Genomic DNA, 20,082 nt, shown 5'->3' on the forward strand with positions numbered 1-20,082 from the left:
ACCACTTGTTTCAAACCCACCTGGACAGTCACGGACTTCAGCCAACCTGTTGCCTTATCCGGCCCCCATGTACTTGTTCTTCACTCGTTTGCTGTCTAAAGCATGATAAAGTTACAAATGGCAGGCATGGCCTTGCGGGAGAAGCAGCTGTGCTCGTCCTCCCACTCCCCCACCGCCGGCTCTGTCAGTCTCTAGTGCAATCCGCTGCGCTGGACTCCTGCTCCACGGCTGTGGCTGGTGGTTCTGGGCAAGGGTCCGCTGTACAGTGTAGTGCACATCACCTCAAAGTTCCAGCCCCTGAAGTACAATCCTTTTGGTCATTCATATATTACAACCCTCTTTTTTTTTTTTTTCTTTTTTTTCCCCCCTACCCCATTTTGTTAAAAAAAATAAAGTTTTTTGGGTGTTTTCAGGTTTTGTTTCTTCTGATTTTCCTTCTTTCTTCTGAGCATGTGGGGAATATGGTGGTTCATGGGCCACCTCTTACTGGATCCCTCGAAAGAGACACATAGCAAAGATCATGGCAAACAGCTAGGAAGAGAGGGGAAGAAGAGGGCAAAAAACAAAACAGAGAACCACAAGAGTCAGCTGCATCTTCCACAACATTGGCAAAGCCCTCCCTGGTCCTGGGACTGCTCCTGCCCCTCCCTCCTGCCCAGCAGTCAGTGACAAAGCGAAGGGAACCCTTCTCACCACCCAGGAGAGGCTTGTCAAACCTTTTTTTTTTTTCCTGAAGGCAATCCCTCCCCTCCTTCCCTGTCCCCCCCCCAGCTGTTGTGGCTACAGCAGCAGCCTGACTTCACTCCCACACTGCTCTTAGTGTCACAGGGGAGCAGGCTCTGCCAACCTTGTCTGCACATCACTGCCACTGCCTGGAACAGGCACAGCGCGGCCTTTGTGGAGGCTGCTGGGGCTCTCTGCCCAGACCTCTCTCCTTTACCTGAGACAGGGGACAGGGGAAAGCACCGAGACTTGCCCCGGCAATGCTTCAGGGACATCACTTCTAGGCTAATATCATGTCTGGTGGAAGCCTGTTCCTCAGAAATACCACCGAAGCGCCAGGTACTAATGCAGGATGCTCTGGAGCCAGTAGTGTTTCAGTCTTTAAACAGGAGTTTAGAACAAAGGCAGAGTGTGAACACATTAACCAAGTGAGAGTTCAGTCAGCTGCCAGGGTGATGAGGGCAGTGACCGTGTGGGGCCCTGGGGCAGGCGGTGGGTGCCCAGAGCCCCTCCGGACAGCGTGGCAGGGTGCGAGCTCCGCGGCGGACCCAACATGAGGCAGCACTGCAGGGCCGCGGCACTGCGGGCACATGGCACCCTTATTTCCCTGCCTTTCGTGGCAAAGGACCAAGCACCCAGCCCTTTTCAGGAAAGGAAAACCACAAGTTTATAACCTTTGCAGGAGCAGCTTCCCCTGGCAAGAGGGAGCACCTGCCCGCTTGCCTCACTGCTAGACAACAACTGACATTGCTCCTGTTCTAGTCACACAAGGGTAAGTACCTCAATAGCCAACACTCCGATGGCAAGGGCTCCTGCAAGGTACACGTAGGTCTCAAAGGAGTTCAGGATCACAGTGTAGCAGCCCTAGGAAGGACAAAACATGTTGAGACACACCTGACCAGCACATTGTGCTGTTCTCATAGCATAGCTCTCATTAGCACAAGAGGTGCTCTCAGATCTAGGCACCACAAGCACAGCTCCCTCTCACCTCCTCACCCAACCCCAGGAGGCAGAGACCCACAGGACAGTGCTGGGAGGGGAAGGTTTTGCTGTAGTGGGATGGGAGTCGTTCACGCCCTCACTGACCATGAGGAACTGTGACTTCTTGCAGGGCAGAGAGGAGCAGCCCAGGAGAGGCACTCTGCAAAGGGTGGAGACCAAGCACAGAGGAAAGGACCCTCAGGGCAGATGACAGGCAGCCCAGGTTAGCTAGAGAAAAGGACAATTTATTTAACGCCAAGACAGGAGATTCTTGAATCCTCTCTTACATCCCAGGACCTTTTCCCTGTGCTTTCCCCCAAAGCAGCATGGATGAACACCTGCTGATCTTCTGGCTGTAGGAGAATTAATTTCATCAGGAACCCAGGGCCATGCACTACAGCAATCCTTCTATTTACGCAGAACAGCCACCATCATCTTTAATGTAATTTATTATTGCTTATACAATTAACAGCAGGTAGATCTTCTGCAAAGGTTTTGGGATGTTTCTGGAAATTACCAGCTTATCCTCAGTTCTCCTAGCCTAAAATTCCAACCCATCAGCAAATTTCTGCAAATAAGTCACCCATAAAGAGAAAAGTAGATTGGAGTTTGTCCAATGTAAAAACCAGCTCTCCTCCCCACTGAGCATATACTTCACACGCACACGTTTAATCCCATCCATACTGCTGGGATGTTTCAGTCACCTGATCTTTTTCCTTCCACCCATAAAGAAAATGTCTGAACTTCAAAGACAGCACAACTGTTATGTACTGGTGTCCACGCCAGACCCCACTCACTGCAAGTGACACGCAACCAGAGGACAGCAAGGGAGAGCACAGAGAGGATCCACTCATGAGGCAGACCCAGGGAGTGCAGACTGTTGGGCCAGTAACTGAGCTGTTAAACCACACTCTTGTCAACATGAGATAGTTCAGCAGCAGCTCTGTTCCGAACACGTTTCAGCCCAATTTTCCGGGAAAAGCATCCAGCCCAGCAAAAAAATGTTTGGGTGCTTGCCAGAGCTCCAACTTTAACCCAACTTCCAGCATGTACCATTGAGCTGGCTACAAATGCGGATGAGCACAAGTGCGGCCGGCACTGTCCTACCAGCATCGTGTCCCAAGAGCTTGACTTCAGCCCAGGAATGCCTGAATTCAGCCATCAGTTGCTTGGGAGTGTCTCTCCCATTTTACAGAAGTGCCTCACTGTGTGCTTGGTGACACTGGCTGTGCATATGGCTTCTCCCACTAACACTCTGTGGTGACAAGGGCTCACAGGCAACATTCCCTTTCGATGTGGTAGGCCTCAGCATCATCACTTAGGGAAAATTAAACCTTTTATCTGCTTTAACCCTCTTTCTCAAAATGCATTTCTCTTTCCCTCCCTGCTATTTGTCATCTCCCTCCTCTCTCTCTCCCCCTTCTATTCACAGCAATCAGACCTGGCAGAAGCAGTACGGGGCTGTCTGCCATGATCTCTCACCCAGAGTGCCTTTGTCAACCATTTCCAGCTGCCAGGCAAGGAACAGCTCACATGCTGCTTCCAAACTCCTTTACTCTCGTGCACAGTCAAGTGCTGAAAAGAGGACCACTGCTTAGTCTGGAGAGAAAAGGAGGCTTGTACATACAGTCAGTACAGAGCTCAGCTGGCTTATCAATGCTGAGGTGAACACAGTCAGGAACTTTGCTAGAAAGTTCCTTAAACATCCCATCTTGGTGACATTGTAAGGAAAGATGACTATAGTATCAGTGTCGATGACTATAGTATCAGTGTCAATGACGTTATGCTGAACTGTCTTGTTCCAGTCTAGAATTGGGAAAAATCGCCACGTCAAGAGGCCTGGCAAAAAATTGCCTTTCTTCTATTGTAAAGAGTACAAGAGCAAAGAAATGCAGCTTTCCAACACTTACTCTTCCTTGAAAAACCAACATGGCTTTCTGTGGCTGTTTAACCCTTGATGCCTTAGTTGCATATGTTATTGATGAGGAGTCTTTGTGAACTAAACTGGAGGCACTACTGCAGCCAGTAAGAGTGAACTCCATCCCATCCTTGCTGACCTGTGCTGGTTTGGCTAACTAATTTCTCACAGATAGTACTAACCTTCAGAAACACAATAAAACTTGATGTAAATTTCCATCTCACCTCTCAATCCCTTGGGAAAATCTTCTATTTCTGCTGATCCAGCACAACGTGGACTTAGCAGTGCACACAATGAAAGGGGGTTTTTAAAATGAGACATATGCCATGACTTCAAAAGCTGTGAGCAGAAGTGAAATTAGGATATGACCTACAGTCAGAATGGCACGGCCTGCCAGCTTTACCCATGACCATTGCAGCCATCTCTTTGCCTGCTCTGAAACTCCTTTTCTCAGTGTTCAGCTTCCCTTACCTGTCGGTTCTGAAACCTCTCAATGCCTGTGAGGCAGGCTTCCTTGTCGACAAACACCCCTTCCTGGCTCTGGAGCTCTCGCTGGCAACAAGCCTCTGGTAGTGTCTTTTCCAAAGAAGAGTATAGAGGATGAGGGACAGCTTCGAAATCTTCTGGTCCGTTCACTCCACAGCAGGCAAACTAGGGAGAGGCAAAGAGAAGAAAGGAAGGCAGAGCTGACACTTTGCTCTGAAAGCACATATGAGAAATCTACCAAAGACCTATTCTTGTAGAGATCAAAGCTTTAGTCAAAGCAGAGACAAAACAACCGTTGTTTCCAAAGAAGTGGGTTGTGCTTGTACCTTGCAGCTTCTGTTTCATCAAAGCCTTTTTATAAAGTCCCACTGTTCCCATATCATATTGTAGACTCTAAGGTACCACTGGGAATATTGCCGCGAACTACACAGGGCTTTGGAGCACATCCAGAATGACTTGCTTGAGATCACCTAGCAAGTCTGTAAGGGAGCCAGCAGCACAATCCAGGCTCCCGACCACCCGTTCTCCCCATAGCTAATGGCCAGGACTGTTGCTGCTCAAAGGCACTGACAGGTGATTCAAGTAAGGTCCCTTTTTAGAATTCAAGTCAGGTCCTTTTTAAGGATTCAAGTCATTCTCTGACTCTGTCTCCTTTCAGTCAGCAAAAGGAAATGTCTTTATTAAAGTCCTGAATCAGCATTAAGGGCAGCAATCATCTTTTCTTTTAAGATTAAAATTGACTTTCATTGGCAGAGCCTGACATCCTGCTCTTCGCTCCTGAAGAGATACACCATGGGCTGTACTGAGCACCAAGTTCACATGTGTACACACACACACACGTACAGAACTTCTTGTAGTAGATAACAACAACTCCAATTCCAATGACAGTCAATCTGTAACCTGCCTGATTAGGACTGTAATAACAAAGTAAATTTTGATGGCTAATACTTCTACACTGAAAATATACCATTAGGCACACTTCTACCTAATCTGCCACCTACCAACTCATTTCACAAGAGCTAACAAAAAGCCATTAGTCAGCACCACTTTCTGTCTGCTGTTGGCTGGGAATTGTTCTGAAGTAGCCTCCAAGGTGAAAGCTCCAGGGTAAATGCAGAGATGCTCAGTTGCAGACAGCTCCACAGCTTTCTGTGCTCATTGCTTGAAAGCTGGGGGTACCCAGTCAGGTCGAACACCTCAGGCTGACGCAGCCACTGGGAGCATCTCTCAGGATAGATGGCAGCTTGCTTTGAGAAACACCGGCTGCCAGATGAATTCTCATCTCCCTCCCACCACTGCCACAAACCCCAGTGTTATGCTCAACACCACAGGATGGCTGAAGCAAGCTGACCCCAGGCGAGCTGAGGGTGTGGGCTGAGCACCGTGTTGATGGCCACTGACCATGGGCAGCATGGAACTGGCATGGCTGGACTTACTGTGATCATAACAGAGTTCCAGGTGGAAGAGAAGACGTCCGTGTCATTGTTCCTCAGGTAATGCTTCTTCAGCTCCTTGGTGAAAAACTCTCTGGTCAGCTGAAACACACAGACCGACAGAAATGTAAAGGCTACTGCCAACACCTTTCCAAAGCCCTTCCCAAAGCTCCTTTCTGTGAATGCTGGGGGTTGTTTGGTTGGATTGGTTTTGTTCTTTTTTTTTTGCAAACCTCAGAGAAGAAACATGGGAAAAGCCACTGGCTGAACCAGAACTATATCCAGGGTGAATGGCACCTGTTGAATAAAACTGCTGCTCATTAAAAATCAGGGATTGAATTATATCTATGCTTGTAAGATAATATTTACACTTAAAGGTTGGTTCAGTTTTTAAATTTTCAGCACTATTTGAAAGTGTTTCATAAGTTGAAACAGGACTAAACCAGATTTTAGAAAGATCTTCAAATCCACACCCAAATAGTAGTTTAATTTACTCAGGTCTGCAATCAAAGCATGATTTTCCCCTCACTTTTCATTTGAAACCAGTTAACTTCCTACTAAGATAGGGGAACTGCTCTGAATTTACTTCCATGTGTGAGAAAACAGATGAAGCCCTAATATGAAACCTTCTGTAAATGAAAAGGAAGTAAAAACCACATAATTAATATGAAATGTTGAAGTCAACTTACAAATCAGAAAAAAAGGCCATTTCCCTGACAACACTTTAGATTATCGAAACTAACCCACACACATGAAGAAAAAAATCCTCTTTATATTTCCAGTGTTTAGATAATGTAAACATTTTCCCAAGTTCAACAACATGAATGAATGGAATTTCATCTACTCCTGTTTACATTTACAGAAAAACAGAAAAACTGAATTAACATTTTGGCTCAGAGTCATCTCAAAACATTGACATCTTGAAATTAGATTTATTTAGCATCACTCTCTGGAGGACTAGCAAATATACAAGTTTAATAGTCTTGTTAAATTGAACACCCCAATCCAATCTTGTTGCTTTTCTGTCACTTCAGGATGAAAACTTCATGGAATCTCCTTTTCAGGTTCCCAATAGGTCTTGACTTGTGTGGTACCTTCTCCAAAACACCTTGTGATTTGTGATCCACACAGGCAAAATCTCTCTGCCACTGCAGAACCTCAGTGAAGGGGGCTGGACTTGGCTGGATACAGCGTTGCTCTAGTGTTGCATATTTGCAGGATCAGGAGTTAAGCTGCTGGAAAAAGACCCCCTTTTTTTTTTTTTTTCTGTTGTTCATACAGCACTGCAGATGCAGTAGCATATACTGCTGCAAGTTGGTTTCAGGTTCTTGATATGCAACGTGAAATATCGCACATACACATACATATGGGTGGGCACCAAAGCACAAACACAAAATTCTTTGTTTCCTTTTTAACTGTGTCACAAAATTTAAGGAAAAAAGAGGCTTTGGTGACTCTTTCAAAGAGTGCTCAAACACCACTTAAAATTGATTTTTCTTTTACAGGTACAAACTAAGGCCAAATTTAATGACTAAATCAATACTGGGTAAAACTTCATCATAAAGACTTGAATTATGCAGGTAGCTCAATCTCATTACCTTTTTGTTAGATATGCCGCTAAATTCCTAAATCACTTTCATGGGACAGATACTAACTAATTTTTTGCTTTTGAATATTAAAATACCAGAGGACATGGCATTTTCCGTTGGGAATTTGGTGCACTGAGAGAGGATCAGGTTAGAAGATACTGAATATGCCCTCAGTGCTCTCCTTTTCTTCCCTTTCTCCGAGTACTTTATCCATGCAACATCCTACCCTGCAGAGACAGAAGCACTTTTTTTGATGCTGGTCTGTTTCTGAAGCCCAGACTTTGAAACTGATATTACCATTGGTAATAATCGCAGCTGACTGCCTTTGGCGGGGTCTAAAACAAAAAGAGTCATTTAAATATAAAATGAAACCTTTATTTTGACAGCAGCAACCCCAGAGGAAATTGTTCAGAGTTTGTGTGTAATTTTTACAAGATTTGGCCTAAAACAAAGGCAAGTGCTGGAAGGATAAGTTTGCCAGGAAAATAACTGATTCCATTTTGTTGCTCTTAGACTGTTTGTCCGGAGTGTCTGAAGTTCAGAAAAATGTAAAAAAAAACAAAAACCAAACACACAATCAATCAGCAGAAGCATCTTTCTTCTTTTAAAAAAATTGCTGACAAAGGAGGATAAAAGTCAGTAAGACAGTCCTACTCACATGCCCACAGCCTCCCTCTCCCTGAAGCTAGTAACAGCACTGATGAGGTCTGTGCACATGAGAGGAATATGGCAAGAACTCTTCAAAAGAAGCGTAGGACCTACTAGTAAAACTAGATCTTCGCACATGCTTCTGACAACACAGTTATACCAGCCACAGTCATGAACAATAAACAGCTGTTCAGCTGTGGGGTTTTTCTAGCTGTTCGGGGGGGAATGTCTTCAATACAGAAGATGCACATGCATGCATACTTTTACATGCCAGTGAATGAAGTGGGACTGTTTTGTCATACTGGTTCAAAAAATAGCTTGGCTGGGATTACTGCAGTCAGATGAAGGGAACTTAGGATGAAGCGGACATTTCTGCACAACACAGGTGCGCTGGCACTGGCCAGGAAGGTCACAGACTTCTCATGCAGTGCTGTGTTCAAGAATACTGAATGCTGTGCAAGAAGCTGGCTTCGTGGTGTCTGCTTGGAAAATAGGACACACACTGTCCATCTGCATCTGCCTGGAGCATCCCAACATTTCTGAAGCCGTATGACGCCTGTATTGTAGGTACAGTCACCACTGCTGCACTTTTGACTTCCACAGTGCCTTCCATCCAAGAGACCTCCAGGGGGAATAATTGCTTGAGATGACTTGGGAATTAAACTTACATTAAAGGTACAGCACCGTTCACACATTAAAGAAAAGTACAAAAGCAGAGGGCAGCGGGTACACAAGGAATCCATTCCACAGAAGGTCCCTAGGCAACTTAGGTGTTGGCAACATCAGGGGAGCTTGATGTGCTGACTCTGAGAGGGAATAGCACGGAGGGTGGAGCTGAGTGAAGACTCCATGGCCAGGCTCTGTGATACCATCGCCGGGATGGCAACTTGATGGTACTACGGAACAGATAAGCTGCATATTTGCTACCCTGGGGCAACACACTGTCATTCTTTGACAAAATACCAGCCTTTGGGTGAACTTTGCTCATTGTAATCTCATTATAATCCCAAAAGCTACCCACCTTCAAGGTACGACCACCCCTCACTGAGCCTGCGCTCTTAATTCCTCTAGTCTATACCTTTAAAAGCAAAGTGAGAGAATTTTACACCAATCATAATAAAGGGATGTATGACTAGAGTTACTCAAGCTCCGCCTGAAAGGTAAAAAATAGTATAAAAATAGCTAATAGAAGGATGTTAGGGAAGATACCATCGATGACAAGACACACACCACTTAGACTTGGGATCAGTCAATGGGCTGAGACTCTCTTTGCCCCCATAGGGATGCCTTTGGGTAAGACTCCAACACTTGGTTATACCAAGTGCTCCCCAGAAAACTTAGAAATCTACACAGAGTTGCTTTTATAACTTAGTGTGTTGTATAGCCAGGCTTTGTTATTTTTATCTGAAACTTGCATGAGCTTTGCAGACAGTGAATTTATCACCAGCACTCCAAAGAACTTGTGTATCTGTTGCTGCTCCAATAAACTGCTCTATCATTAATCTAGCCATGTGAGTTCTTTTGAATGCAACCACAGTCCTGCATGTGGCTGTGAGTTTCGTTGAGCGCTGCTAGACTAATGATACAGCGACTCTAATCGTGATAGTTCAATTATCAATCTAGCTGTGTGACCTGTTAAGCACCACTAGACTGATATTGGACGTGACCAGACTCATAGAGCAGAATTGGGCATCACTCAGAATCTAAGCCCAGCTGCCCCCAGCCCCTCTGATATCTGAGGACAAGCTGGAATGCAAGAGGGTTTATTTTCTGCCAAATTCCTTTGCCCTTTAATGCGACACTCCAGCTGCTCAACTCGGGGATGGACGGTTCATATTCTTTAGGTTTTGCCTTATGCCTTTTGAAACAGAGGTATCAGGAACCAAAGCAACTTGTCTATCAAGTGTCAGAACTGGGGCTAAAAATCCAAACATCCTGACTCTGTCCACAGCCTTGACACTGGATTCATCTGTTCCTACCATCCTACTTTCTTGCTTGCTAAGAAAATTCACTAAGAGTCAAATATCGCTCCAGGGTTTTTCCCATCCAGACCTCTGAAGGGCACATAAAAGAGCAATTCCTGTACATGAGTCAAATTGCTTTTTCACAGCTTCTCTCTATTGTTCATGGAAGACATTATTTTATGGAGGGTCTTCTAGATGGAAAAAGGTTCTCCACCCTCCAAAACCTCCCTTACAAAGGAAGAGAAACTTTGGTACTCCCATAGCTGATTAACAACAGCCTTCTTTTGCAGACTGCTTTTAAACGGTTCTTTGGGAGTACAACTGGACTTGCAGATCACAGTAGCTCACCGTTGCAAACACCACTTTCACTCATCCCCCCACCACATTCTGCTTCACTGACTCTTCCTATCATGTCAAATCTCAGCAGAAAACATCTCTTTTCTCCCTTATTTTTGTCTCAATTTCTTTCACTTCCTCAGCTATTAATAATTTAACTCTGCTGAGTGTTTGGGAGCTAGTTTGGATGTAAAACACTATACAAGAGAAAGCTGCACTAAACATTATCTGGAAAGCGAACAGATAGACTATCTTTCTCTTTTGTCTCATTTTATGCATCCGGTGAGGCCACAGCCACACAGACAGGTGCACTGACCATCACAGGAATCTACCTGGTAAGCTTCCAAGAAATTCAGGTTGCCTAAATGTGCATTTACCACCACACGCCTCAAAAGTAACTTGTTTTGCAGGGAAGAGAAAAGCACATCTGAACCCGACCTTAAATTGCTACTCTGAAGAAATCTTCCTGACATGGGGTCACTGAAAGACCATCTCTGTCCCCACAGACTTCCTGTCCAGCCATCCAGCCTCACCCTACCCCAAAGACGACAGCAAAATTAGCCACAAGTAGTTACCAAGCCAGAGGAGCTACCACCAAAATACATAGCAACAGCAAAACAAGGGGTTTGGGTTTTGGTTTTTTTGTTTGGGCTTGTTTTTTGGTTTTTTGTGTTTTTTTTTTTTTCCAGAAGAAACCTGAGGAGAGAACAAACCACAAGAATTTGCAAACTAAGTTTAACTTCTGCACAGAGCCACCTCCAGCTATGTTAGGATCTGACATTCTTCATTCCTTCCCATTAACACAAAATCCCTTCCTGTCAGTCATTCTGACAAGAGTGGGAGGCTGGTGATACAAACAAGGAGACAAGCTCAAGAAAGATAGAAGTTTGTTCCCCTTCAAGTTTTATCTCACAAAACACTGCCAGATGCCACAGAAGTCTAGAATAACCACTGTGACCTTATCTTGTAAGATAACACATCCTCACGTGTCCCACGGCTTCTGTGGGAGTGCAAGGTATCAATGCTTTGCCCAGAAGCAAGACGTAAGCAGGCTCCTCATGACCGAGGGAAGAGGACACAGCCAGCCCAGCAGTCACCCTGCAGACAGGATTCACAACCAGCCTGGCTAGTTTCTTCTACCTTTTACCAGTTTCTCACAGGGAAGGTGGGAGGTGGGAGCAGTAAGCTGCTGGCTGCTCGCCCAGCCCCTGCTCACCAGGGACCGTGTTCTCTCTGTCGTGAAGCCTGTACATGGGTCTGCAGGGCAGTTTCTATGTGTGCGGTCTGCTGCTTATGCTGAACCAAAAGGATTCTCTAAAAACTCCCAACAGCAGAACTGTAATGACCAGAACAGACCAGACCCCCCATGCTGCAAGCTATTTATGAAGCAGTAGCTGTTCACATGAGGGCATGGTCTCAAAGCCTAAGCTGGAACAAGGAACCCACTCTGTGCACAGAGTGCTGTCCCTTCTCCACTGCCTTCAGATCTGAGACAAAGGGAAAAGACTACCAGCTTATAAAGGGGGAAAAAAAATGCTCTCACTACCTGCCCCCAAGACCATCCTACTGCACAAACACCACACTGGCTTGCTGTAAGCTTCCTAAGTCTTGATTCTTTCCTTATCAAAACGTTTTTATATTAATAAAATTGAAAGTATATTCTGACTCAAGAAAGTCATCATTATACATGGCTCTTCTATGCTCATGTTACATCTCTGTCACATTCAGTACAGGGAATATACTCTTACTGCTGGCAGAGGCCAAATAAACTAAATAAAAACTGTCACTAGTAGTGACCACCTCTACTGGCCAATGTTTTTTTACAGCCATCACTCAGAGTCATATTTCCAAAGATGGTCTGACTTGAGAAGGATGGAGCTAGTTCAGTCAGGTTCTCCTTTGCACATGCGGAACATGAAAAAAATGCACAAACCTTTCCTGGTTAGAAACAAATGAGACTATGCTTACTACTAGTGTAGTACAAGCTTACTACTAGTATAGGGGAGGGATGATGGCCATATAATATGCATAGCAGCAGAACAGAGAAAGGCTACATCATATGAAGCTGTGGAGGGAAGGACCAGCAACTTGTAAGCAGGGCAATATGCAAGGCATCCATTGCTGGGACTCAAAATGGGACATGGGGAGACTTGCTCAGGGCAGGTCAGAATGGATATCTTACAAGCAGCACTGAGAAAAATCCGGTGAGCATGAGAACAGGAAAATTCAAGCAGGAATATGATCAGAAGATTCACAAGAGAGTTTTTGCACTGCAGAGCAAGCATTGGCTCTGTTGGGAAAACAGGAGGTTTCACTATTAATAGTAATATTAAACACATGCTGTATTGAAAAAAGAAAAGGGTTGCTTTTAACCTTAGCATGACTTTATTATAAAACTTCTCTCTGGTGGAATGTGCAGCTGGTTTGGCTGCAAAAGAATCAGGAAGACTCTAAAAACTTCAGGATTTAAGTAGTCCCCCAGTATATAGCTCCTGTATACATAAGCCATCCACCCTGCACATGCCAGGTTAGTTAGCCTTCACTGGCTTGCTGGCAGTTCTGCAGACTGAGGCTAGTAATGAACAGGTTTGGTGGTATTTGAAACAAACAGTCGCTCTACAAACGAATCAGCCACCATCTAACACCATGCTGCAGCTGGGTACAATCCCACTGGGGTTCAGAGTTTGCCCACCATTGGATACTTACGTTTTCTCTGAAGATAAAAGCCAGGATTGCAGCTGAAAGTTCCGCCAGGAAGATTAACAAAATAAACATGAAGAACTGGAAGAGAGAAGATAAAAAAAAAAACAAACCAACAAACCACAGACATACCATTAGGTGCATGCAATAGGTAGTAGGAACACAGGGTTTTGCTAGTCACCAAAAAGATGGAAAAAATAACTGAGGAAACTTTTTTTCCCTTGACAATTAAAAAAACCCTATGAGACAGTAACTTGGAGCAGACATAGCCCCTCTCTGACCATGTCACAGGACAAGGGAGCTTGTGATGTTTTTATCTGGTTCTAAGGGGTAAAAGGGAATAAGGCTTCGGGACTTGTAGCATCCCCTGATAAATCTGCACCAGGTTAAAACAGTAAAGCCTACTTTGATGGAAAAAGTAATATCACTGTGTAGATGCTCATACAGGGTTAAACTGTCCTGACACAGGTGTATGCATCACATGCATACACCTACATATGCACACACACCCTTCTTCACAACATAAATAGCATAATCATTTTAATGTAATATGACCATGGCCCATTTTGTATGGAAGGAGGTAGTGTACTCAAATATTTACACCTATGACCAAAAGTGGACTCTACAGATTATTCTGCATTTCAGGACAAAATTAGGTGGTTAATATCCCCCTCCACACAATGCACTGAGTTAAGTATTAACTATGCAGAACCTCTGCAGAAAGTTGATAACACACCATCATAATTTTAATTTGATTACACAAGTATCATCCATGTCTTGTATAGTATCCAAAGTGTGCACATTCATATCCTTAAATAAGGGCAGACTGCAGACCTGACAGAAAGCAATAGCCAGCAGCTTGAGTGGTAGCAGAAGAGAAACAGGCATCCAGTCTGAAGTAAAACCATTATACTTATGTCATCATAATTCTAGGGAAGAGAAATGAAAGCAAACAAAGGCATGTGGTTGTTCAATTTAAGCTGGAACTGTATTTTTATCCTGCTGCCCTTGCAACCTACTGCTGCTTTGGTCTAACAGTCTGGTCTTCAGTCTTATTAAAAGCATCTTGCTTCTGTGATGTTACCAAGCCTGAGCGATTCACTGTGCCTTCACCACCCACTCCACAGAATTAAATCAGATGCACTTAGGTCTCATCCCCAGAGCGACTGATGTCTTGCTGCAAGGGTGCTGTCCCCAGGACCTTGTCTACCCCGAGCGCCCAGGTACTGTGGAGCATTTCCTGCCTGTGATGAGTGCTGGGACTCCTCTGGGCTCCCAGCTCGGACCCTCCTGCCCAGAGGCGGCACAGAAAACTGTTACACAGCTAGAGGTAAAACTCAAGTGGAGAGGAAAAGAGTGTTGACGGGAACAAATCTCCCAGGGCAAGAAAGCACTCACTGACATCAAAGAGCTCAGAACTCAGCCTGTCTTTGGGACTGATTCTCATTTACATTGATGCCTCATGCTAGTTAGATGCTGCTTCAGTCCATAACAAACAGTAAAAGGAATACACAGGGATGTGTCCTCTAACATCCTTAAATCAACAATTGTTGGTGCTGAGGAACTCCTATGGGAACAGAGCAGAAAGTGGCTAGGCTCACGCCCTCTTCCAAAATGGCATTTATTTCCATTCTTAGAGACAAAATAGTGGGCTTGAAGAACTGTAAGTCTGAACTAGAGGTACATTTTTTATGTTCTTGTAGCCATAAAGAGAAATCACCATTTAAGAGTCAGCCCTTCTAAAATTCAAGGATCCCAATAACTAGCCTACAGACTCAAAGATGATTTTGCAAAACTGAGTGAATGTGTAGAAATTAACTCAGATTTTGGCACCATGTGAGAAAACAGGAGTGAAGGGAGAACACAGTAAGACTACATTACATGGAGGGTAATAAACTTGCGGTACGTGTTACCAACAAAAGTGGCTGAAGTAACAAGTAGAAATAAACATAAGAGAAGTCTGGATGGATTTTTTTGTGTGAGAAGGTTATTGAAGGTCTTTCTGAAACAGAAGGCAGGTAGATGGGGCCAGAAGTACTATTGTGATCCCCAAGCAATGACATAAACATCTGAAATGCTACATGCCATGCATTTTGGTAATGGAGAGAGAATTCAAACTACTTGCTTGGAATGGGCAAAATGTTGTTTTGTTGTCAATTATCAGAGCTGTAAGTGATTTTTCCCCACTGGAAAAGTGCACGCACCACCCTGTCCCATTTGTCTTCCTGCTTCTGCAGTGGAAACAAAAGAAAAGAAGCCTGGGCTTAAATGGCAAAACAAGAAGAGTCAGATGACCAGGGACTTTGGTTGCTAACAGAATGCTGTTGCTTGATTTTGCTGAACTAGTTAACTCTATAATTTATTCTTACTGCTGGAGTTTTCTGCGTGGCTTCTTTTTTCCTGCTCAGAGACTGTTTTGTTTTTAATTTCACCATAGGAGGGCAAAGACCAAGTGATGAGAATGAACGATGCTCTGCAAATTCACATCATCATCCATCAAGGGATCTCAGCATAGTCACTAAGAGGTCTAAGGTGGTGATCAAGTGATTAATCCCATCACCCTGCTAATTGCATTTCATTTACTGATTACTGGGAGACACATGTTCACCTAAGCTCCAGCACAGGTCTTGTAGAAGTGGAAGCAGCCATTCCCAGATTATCTCTGATAAGCTTCATTATCATTCCCAAACTGATTTACACTTCCATTGTGCAGTCTGCACTACAGATTTGTAACGGTTACTGTAGAAAAAACATGAGCAGCCATTAGGGCTGATGAGAAAAAGAAGATGGATCATCAGTGGTTCAGACCTTGCTCTCATACTGCATTCTAAGGAGAGTCAAAATCTGCCTATTATGTCTTGCCTCCCAAAATTAAACTGATTACTGGTATATGAGAGCACTAAACGGCCAGCTGGTTAATGCATGGGACACAGCGGCTTCCCATTCAAATTCATGCTTGAGATCCAACAGTTGAACACTGGTACCCCCCACATCCAAGGTGAACATCCTGAGGAGTGGGGTCTCACATGTTGGTCAAGAATCCTGCCTCAGCTCCTGGTGACGGTTTATCAGAAGTCTCTACAAATCAATATTTCATGTTTCTTTTTCACAACTCATCTACTGTTCAAGTTTCAGCAATGCTGTTCCAAAAAGAGCAGCAACTGCCTTTAACCCAAGGACACACATTTTCATGCTGCAAAGCTTCAGGGGCTACCACATCCATTTTACGAGAGTGCAAAACAGGACATCTGCACTCAAACCTAAGCCAAATGAAGCTAACATGGACTGTTCCTGTTGCAAAGCTGAATTCAGTCCTGTGGTACAACGTTGTACACTCAACAACATTTTCAATTCTGATTTTTACTGTGTTCCTTTGGAGTCAGAGTGTCCTTAGGACAATACAGAAGTTATTTAGTGCCTGATTTGCAGGCCAATGTTGTTGCTTTTTGTGAGCCAACTTCAAATGCTGGGAAATCTCGAAACTCTTCACAGCCTTCTACTTAATGCAACATGTTAGGTTCCACAGTAATGTTTTTTTACTAAAAGACAAGCAGCTTAATGAAAAATAGAAGTCCTTGCAAACACAGAAGCCAGAACCTAGAGAACATACATTTTTGCATCTGTCTTGTCCCTTCTATCTTCTGTTTACATTTGGACTAAAAGCTTCAGATATACATTATGCATCTCTGTGAAATCTCACTCAAGCAGCTCTCTGGCTCATCAATTCTTTAACGACTTTGTAAGCAGACTTGATTTGATCTAGCAACTTCTCCCCAAGTACCACCCCCCTGAAGTCTAACACTCCATTTTGCAACATATTCCCAGCCTCTCTGGCATACACTCATGAATGATTTGCCTTTTCAATGCCTAAAACTTGCTCCCATCAGACTTCTGTTCTCACAGATGTTTTATGCATTTTAACGTCAGCTAGTGTGGCCCCCAAAAAAGCAGACATTAGCAACCTATCTCTTCTCACTTGGTATCAGCACTGATCCTTGTCCAAATGCTTCACTGCTGTTGGACATGAGATAGCAGGTTGTTTAACAGAGTTGACTTTGATATCAGAAGCCCTGGAAGACCTGATCAAAGTGGAGCACTAATTCCTCATCCAGTAATTACTTTTAGAGTTTCTCCTAGTCTGCGGCATTACCCCAAGCCCGTATATTTCTCACATTCCAAGTATAAAATAAAATAATAATAAAAGTAAATAAATAAAGCAGCAGGGCTCAGAACTATCTCTAAGAGTCAGAAAAGTAATAACCACAAAATTGAGTGCACTGGAATATAACTAAAACACCAGGAGGAACATTTGAACAGTGATGTAACTCTGTGATGTTAAATTGGGAAAGAGCATGGCCCAGAGCTCCCTTCCTCCAGCCAGGTCTCCAATCTGTATGCAGCAGACATGGTCCAAACAGAAAATATTACTCTCCCATTCACTTACAATCAATACTTCTCATCAAACATAATTTTCAGTTTCTTAATCTGACAAGGACAGGCTTTGAAGCAACCTCAGGCTCATTGGGCCTGATCCTTTGCATTTTATTATGTTCCTCTGGGCAGATCTCCACGACTTCACAGGCAATACATTTGGTTTTCTGATTTACTTCTGAGGTAAGTCACTAGAAATCAAACCCACAACAGCTTCCAGAAAAGGGCTCACATTTGCAGTTTATGAGGCGTGAGTGAGCCAAGGGCCAGAGAGAATTTATCTCAGTGAAGCCACTCTCATCTCTAGGAAAAAACAGTTTTGCATTCAAGAAAGAGGACTTTCCTGTTCCGTTTAAAGTTAGAGACAAGCCTCTTTTGCACCTTGAAGCAGCTGTGCAAGATACAATCATAACAAAACACCCTAAGATCAAGATTTAAAGAAAAAAAAAAAAAACACAAAAGAAAAAAACCCCAAAGCCCCAACAGACCCAGAGGGAGAAACAAAAGGTCATGTTTGACAAAAATGAAAAATAAAACAAATTATTTTTGTCTTTCAGTACATAACTGGTAATGTCTTCTGGTAAGAGATAATAGCTGGAAATCCTGCAGTATCAGAACTTACAACGGAGGTCAGAAGTGACTTATTTTAGAGGCTAGCTCTTTGTAAATCGTACTTGATGATCAGATGGGCTGAAATTTAACCTTATGATTCAGGGGAAAATTTGCCTGATGATAACAAATCTGGTTAATTTTAGGGGCAGAGCAGGCTGCATGAGGGAGTGACCAGCTATTGAGATCTGCAGTGATAGGCCACCACGGAGTTCTGAGCCCAGTATTTCTGCTGACATGGGGGCTCTGTTGCACAGATGCTTTGCTCTACATGTTCCCCCTGCTTTTTGTGAACCACAGAGGAATGAATCCACAAGTGGAGCAGGGGGTTTTGGGTGGCTAAAAGAAGACTATTTTTGGCCACTTTATAAAAGTAATAAAACCCCAAACAACCAAACAGGACCATTTTGAAACAAAGCTTAACAAGGTCAAAGTACACTCCCAGACTTCGTACCCACTGGGCTCAAATCTGGTATAGGGGAAAAGCAAATTCTCTATTTCTAGCTGTGTGTAAAAGTACTCTAAGACTATTTATTATGCAAGGGAATAATGGGCTACAATAACAGATACTCATTCACACACTTATCACAACACCATCTGTCCAGTCATCCCCATTCTTGGGACACTTACAAAAAGCAGGAGGCATTTGTTCTCACGGATGGCACCACAGCAGCCGAGGAAACCCAGCAGAAAGAGCATCGCTCCCATAGCCAGCATGATGTACGCTCCCGTGAAGAGCAGAGGGTTGGCAGCCACTATCTCTCGAAAACCTGTGGGATCCACAATGACCCAGATCCCAACTCCCAGCAGGCATGCTCCTCCCAGCTGTCATGGCACAAGGAGAGAAGAGGGAAGGAGATAGGTCAACATAAATCAACTGCTGCAGAAAGACCAAATTCATTGCTATCTTTTGATCAAAGGTGTTCCCTTGGAGAATTTGTGTTTCTCTGTAGCATATATTCTCTGCTCAGCAGGTGACTGCTGACATGCTACTCTCAGTATCTCTTGCTCATTAAATGAACCATTTGCAGCAAAAGCACCTGTCTTCTTTGACATATCACTCTACCAACTGTTTACTCCCTTCCTAATGCTGAAAGACAGAGTGTGGAGCTGCTGCCACATCTGTAGGTGACAGCCCAGTGAAGAGGCACACATGAACCATCCCCAACACAGAGGCCAGGGCGGCTGGGTGCTCGCACCCTTCCTGTCAAAGACAAAAGCAACAGGGTCACCAAGATTGACTCCACATATGGTAGGAAAATGTCTGTGTTTCCTAGCGAAAACCTCAGCAGGGCACCCAGGACAATTTCTTCTGCCATTCAAGGACAGACCATGTACACTACTACTTAGAGCTTTCCCTCTGGTCTCCCTTGCCAAGGACAGGAATAACACAGACAACAGTGACCACGGCGCTGGATGTCTGAGCATCTTTGGATGCTACAAAACAGTGATTGCTAGTGCAAAGCTGAGGGGATATACCGTACTGTGGCAACTTTACCAAATTATAGCCTAACCTGCTGGGGAGCAGCAGGCTGCTGGAAACAGGATGATTCAGGAGAGAAAGTGGACTCTAAATACTTACAAATATAAAGAAATTGAAAAGAAACATCAGGTACTTCATGCAGCTCAGACAGTCTCCCTCCATGGTCTTCAGGCTTCTGGATCCAATTCTTCCTGCAAAACACCAGCAGTTCCTTAGCACACTCATTTTTACTGGAGTGACACAATCTTATCTCCATTTGTATTTCCCCCGAGATCCTGTGGAGTTCATTATATAGAAGAGCTCATTTCTTACCTGAACAAGGCAACATAGCACAAGCTAGTAAGAGATAATGATTGCTGCTAAGTCCTAAGACCATTCTTCCAGGTCTAAAGGGGAACATAGATGTGAAGAGGAAGGTTGCAGGGGACGACAGCTCTAGCTTTGCTTGCAGAGCAGCACGCTGGGGACAAAATACCCCTCTGCACATGATACTTTTTTCCCCAGTCTGTAAAGCACGTCAAGTCTAAGAAGCATTGAATGTACCTGCCTACTTCACGCCAGAAAGGTCACAGAAGCCAGAAAAAGCTGTGCCCATTTGAAAGACTCACAAGCAAGCGTTTGGGACAGTAAGCTCCATACAAGCTTTCTCTACAGAATGAATGCCACACAAACATGGACAACATTTTCAGGGAAACGTGTAGACACCTGAAGGAGCTGGGCTGGGAATGACTGCAGTGTGTGGACATGGGAGGGCCTGAGGAGGCTGTCCTTACACAGTTGC

At 44.2% G+C, this 20,082-nt stretch overlaps 1 protein-coding gene across 1 annotated transcript; it reads right to left on the reverse strand.

Moving 5' to 3' along the window:
* Positions 1 to 483: 483 nt before the first annotated feature.
* Positions 484 to 19,463, reverse strand: TSPAN18 (tetraspanin 18). Its single transcript, XM_009947674.2, has 7 exons — positions 19,401 to 19,463; positions 18,449 to 18,643; positions 12,785 to 12,859; positions 5,545 to 5,643; positions 4,094 to 4,273; positions 1,504 to 1,587; positions 484 to 531 (listed from the first exon to the last, which is right to left on the reverse strand). Exons 1-7 carry the CDS (start codon positions 19,461 to 19,463, stop codon positions 484 to 486), a joined length of 744 nt encoding a protein of 247 aa, XP_009945976.1.
* Positions 19,464 to 20,082: the final 619 nt, after the last annotated feature.

This window comes from Leptosomus discolor, chromosome 3, assembly GCF_034619465.1.
Source record: "Leptosomus discolor isolate bLepDis1 chromosome 3, bLepDis1.hap2, whole genome shotgun sequence".
In the NCBI taxonomy this organism is placed as follows: domain Eukaryota; kingdom Metazoa; phylum Chordata; class Aves; order Leptosomiformes; family Leptosomidae; genus Leptosomus; species Leptosomus discolor.

Bases quoted from the DNA above. Each gene is read 5' to 3' on its own strand.
- TSPAN18 (XM_009947674.2), bottom strand. From the start codon at position 19,463: ATGGAGGGAGACTGTCTGAGCTGCATGAAGTACCTGATGTTTCTTTTC. The intron at 18,644-19,400 runs GTAAGTATTTAG...GTGCCATGACAG, and splicing joins TTTTCAATTTCTTTATATTT to CTGGGAGGAGCATGCCTGCT. The intron at 5,644-12,784 runs GTAAGTATCCAA...TGTGTGTTTCAG, and splicing joins CTTTTATCTTCAGAGAAAAC to CTGACCAGAGAGTTTTTCAC.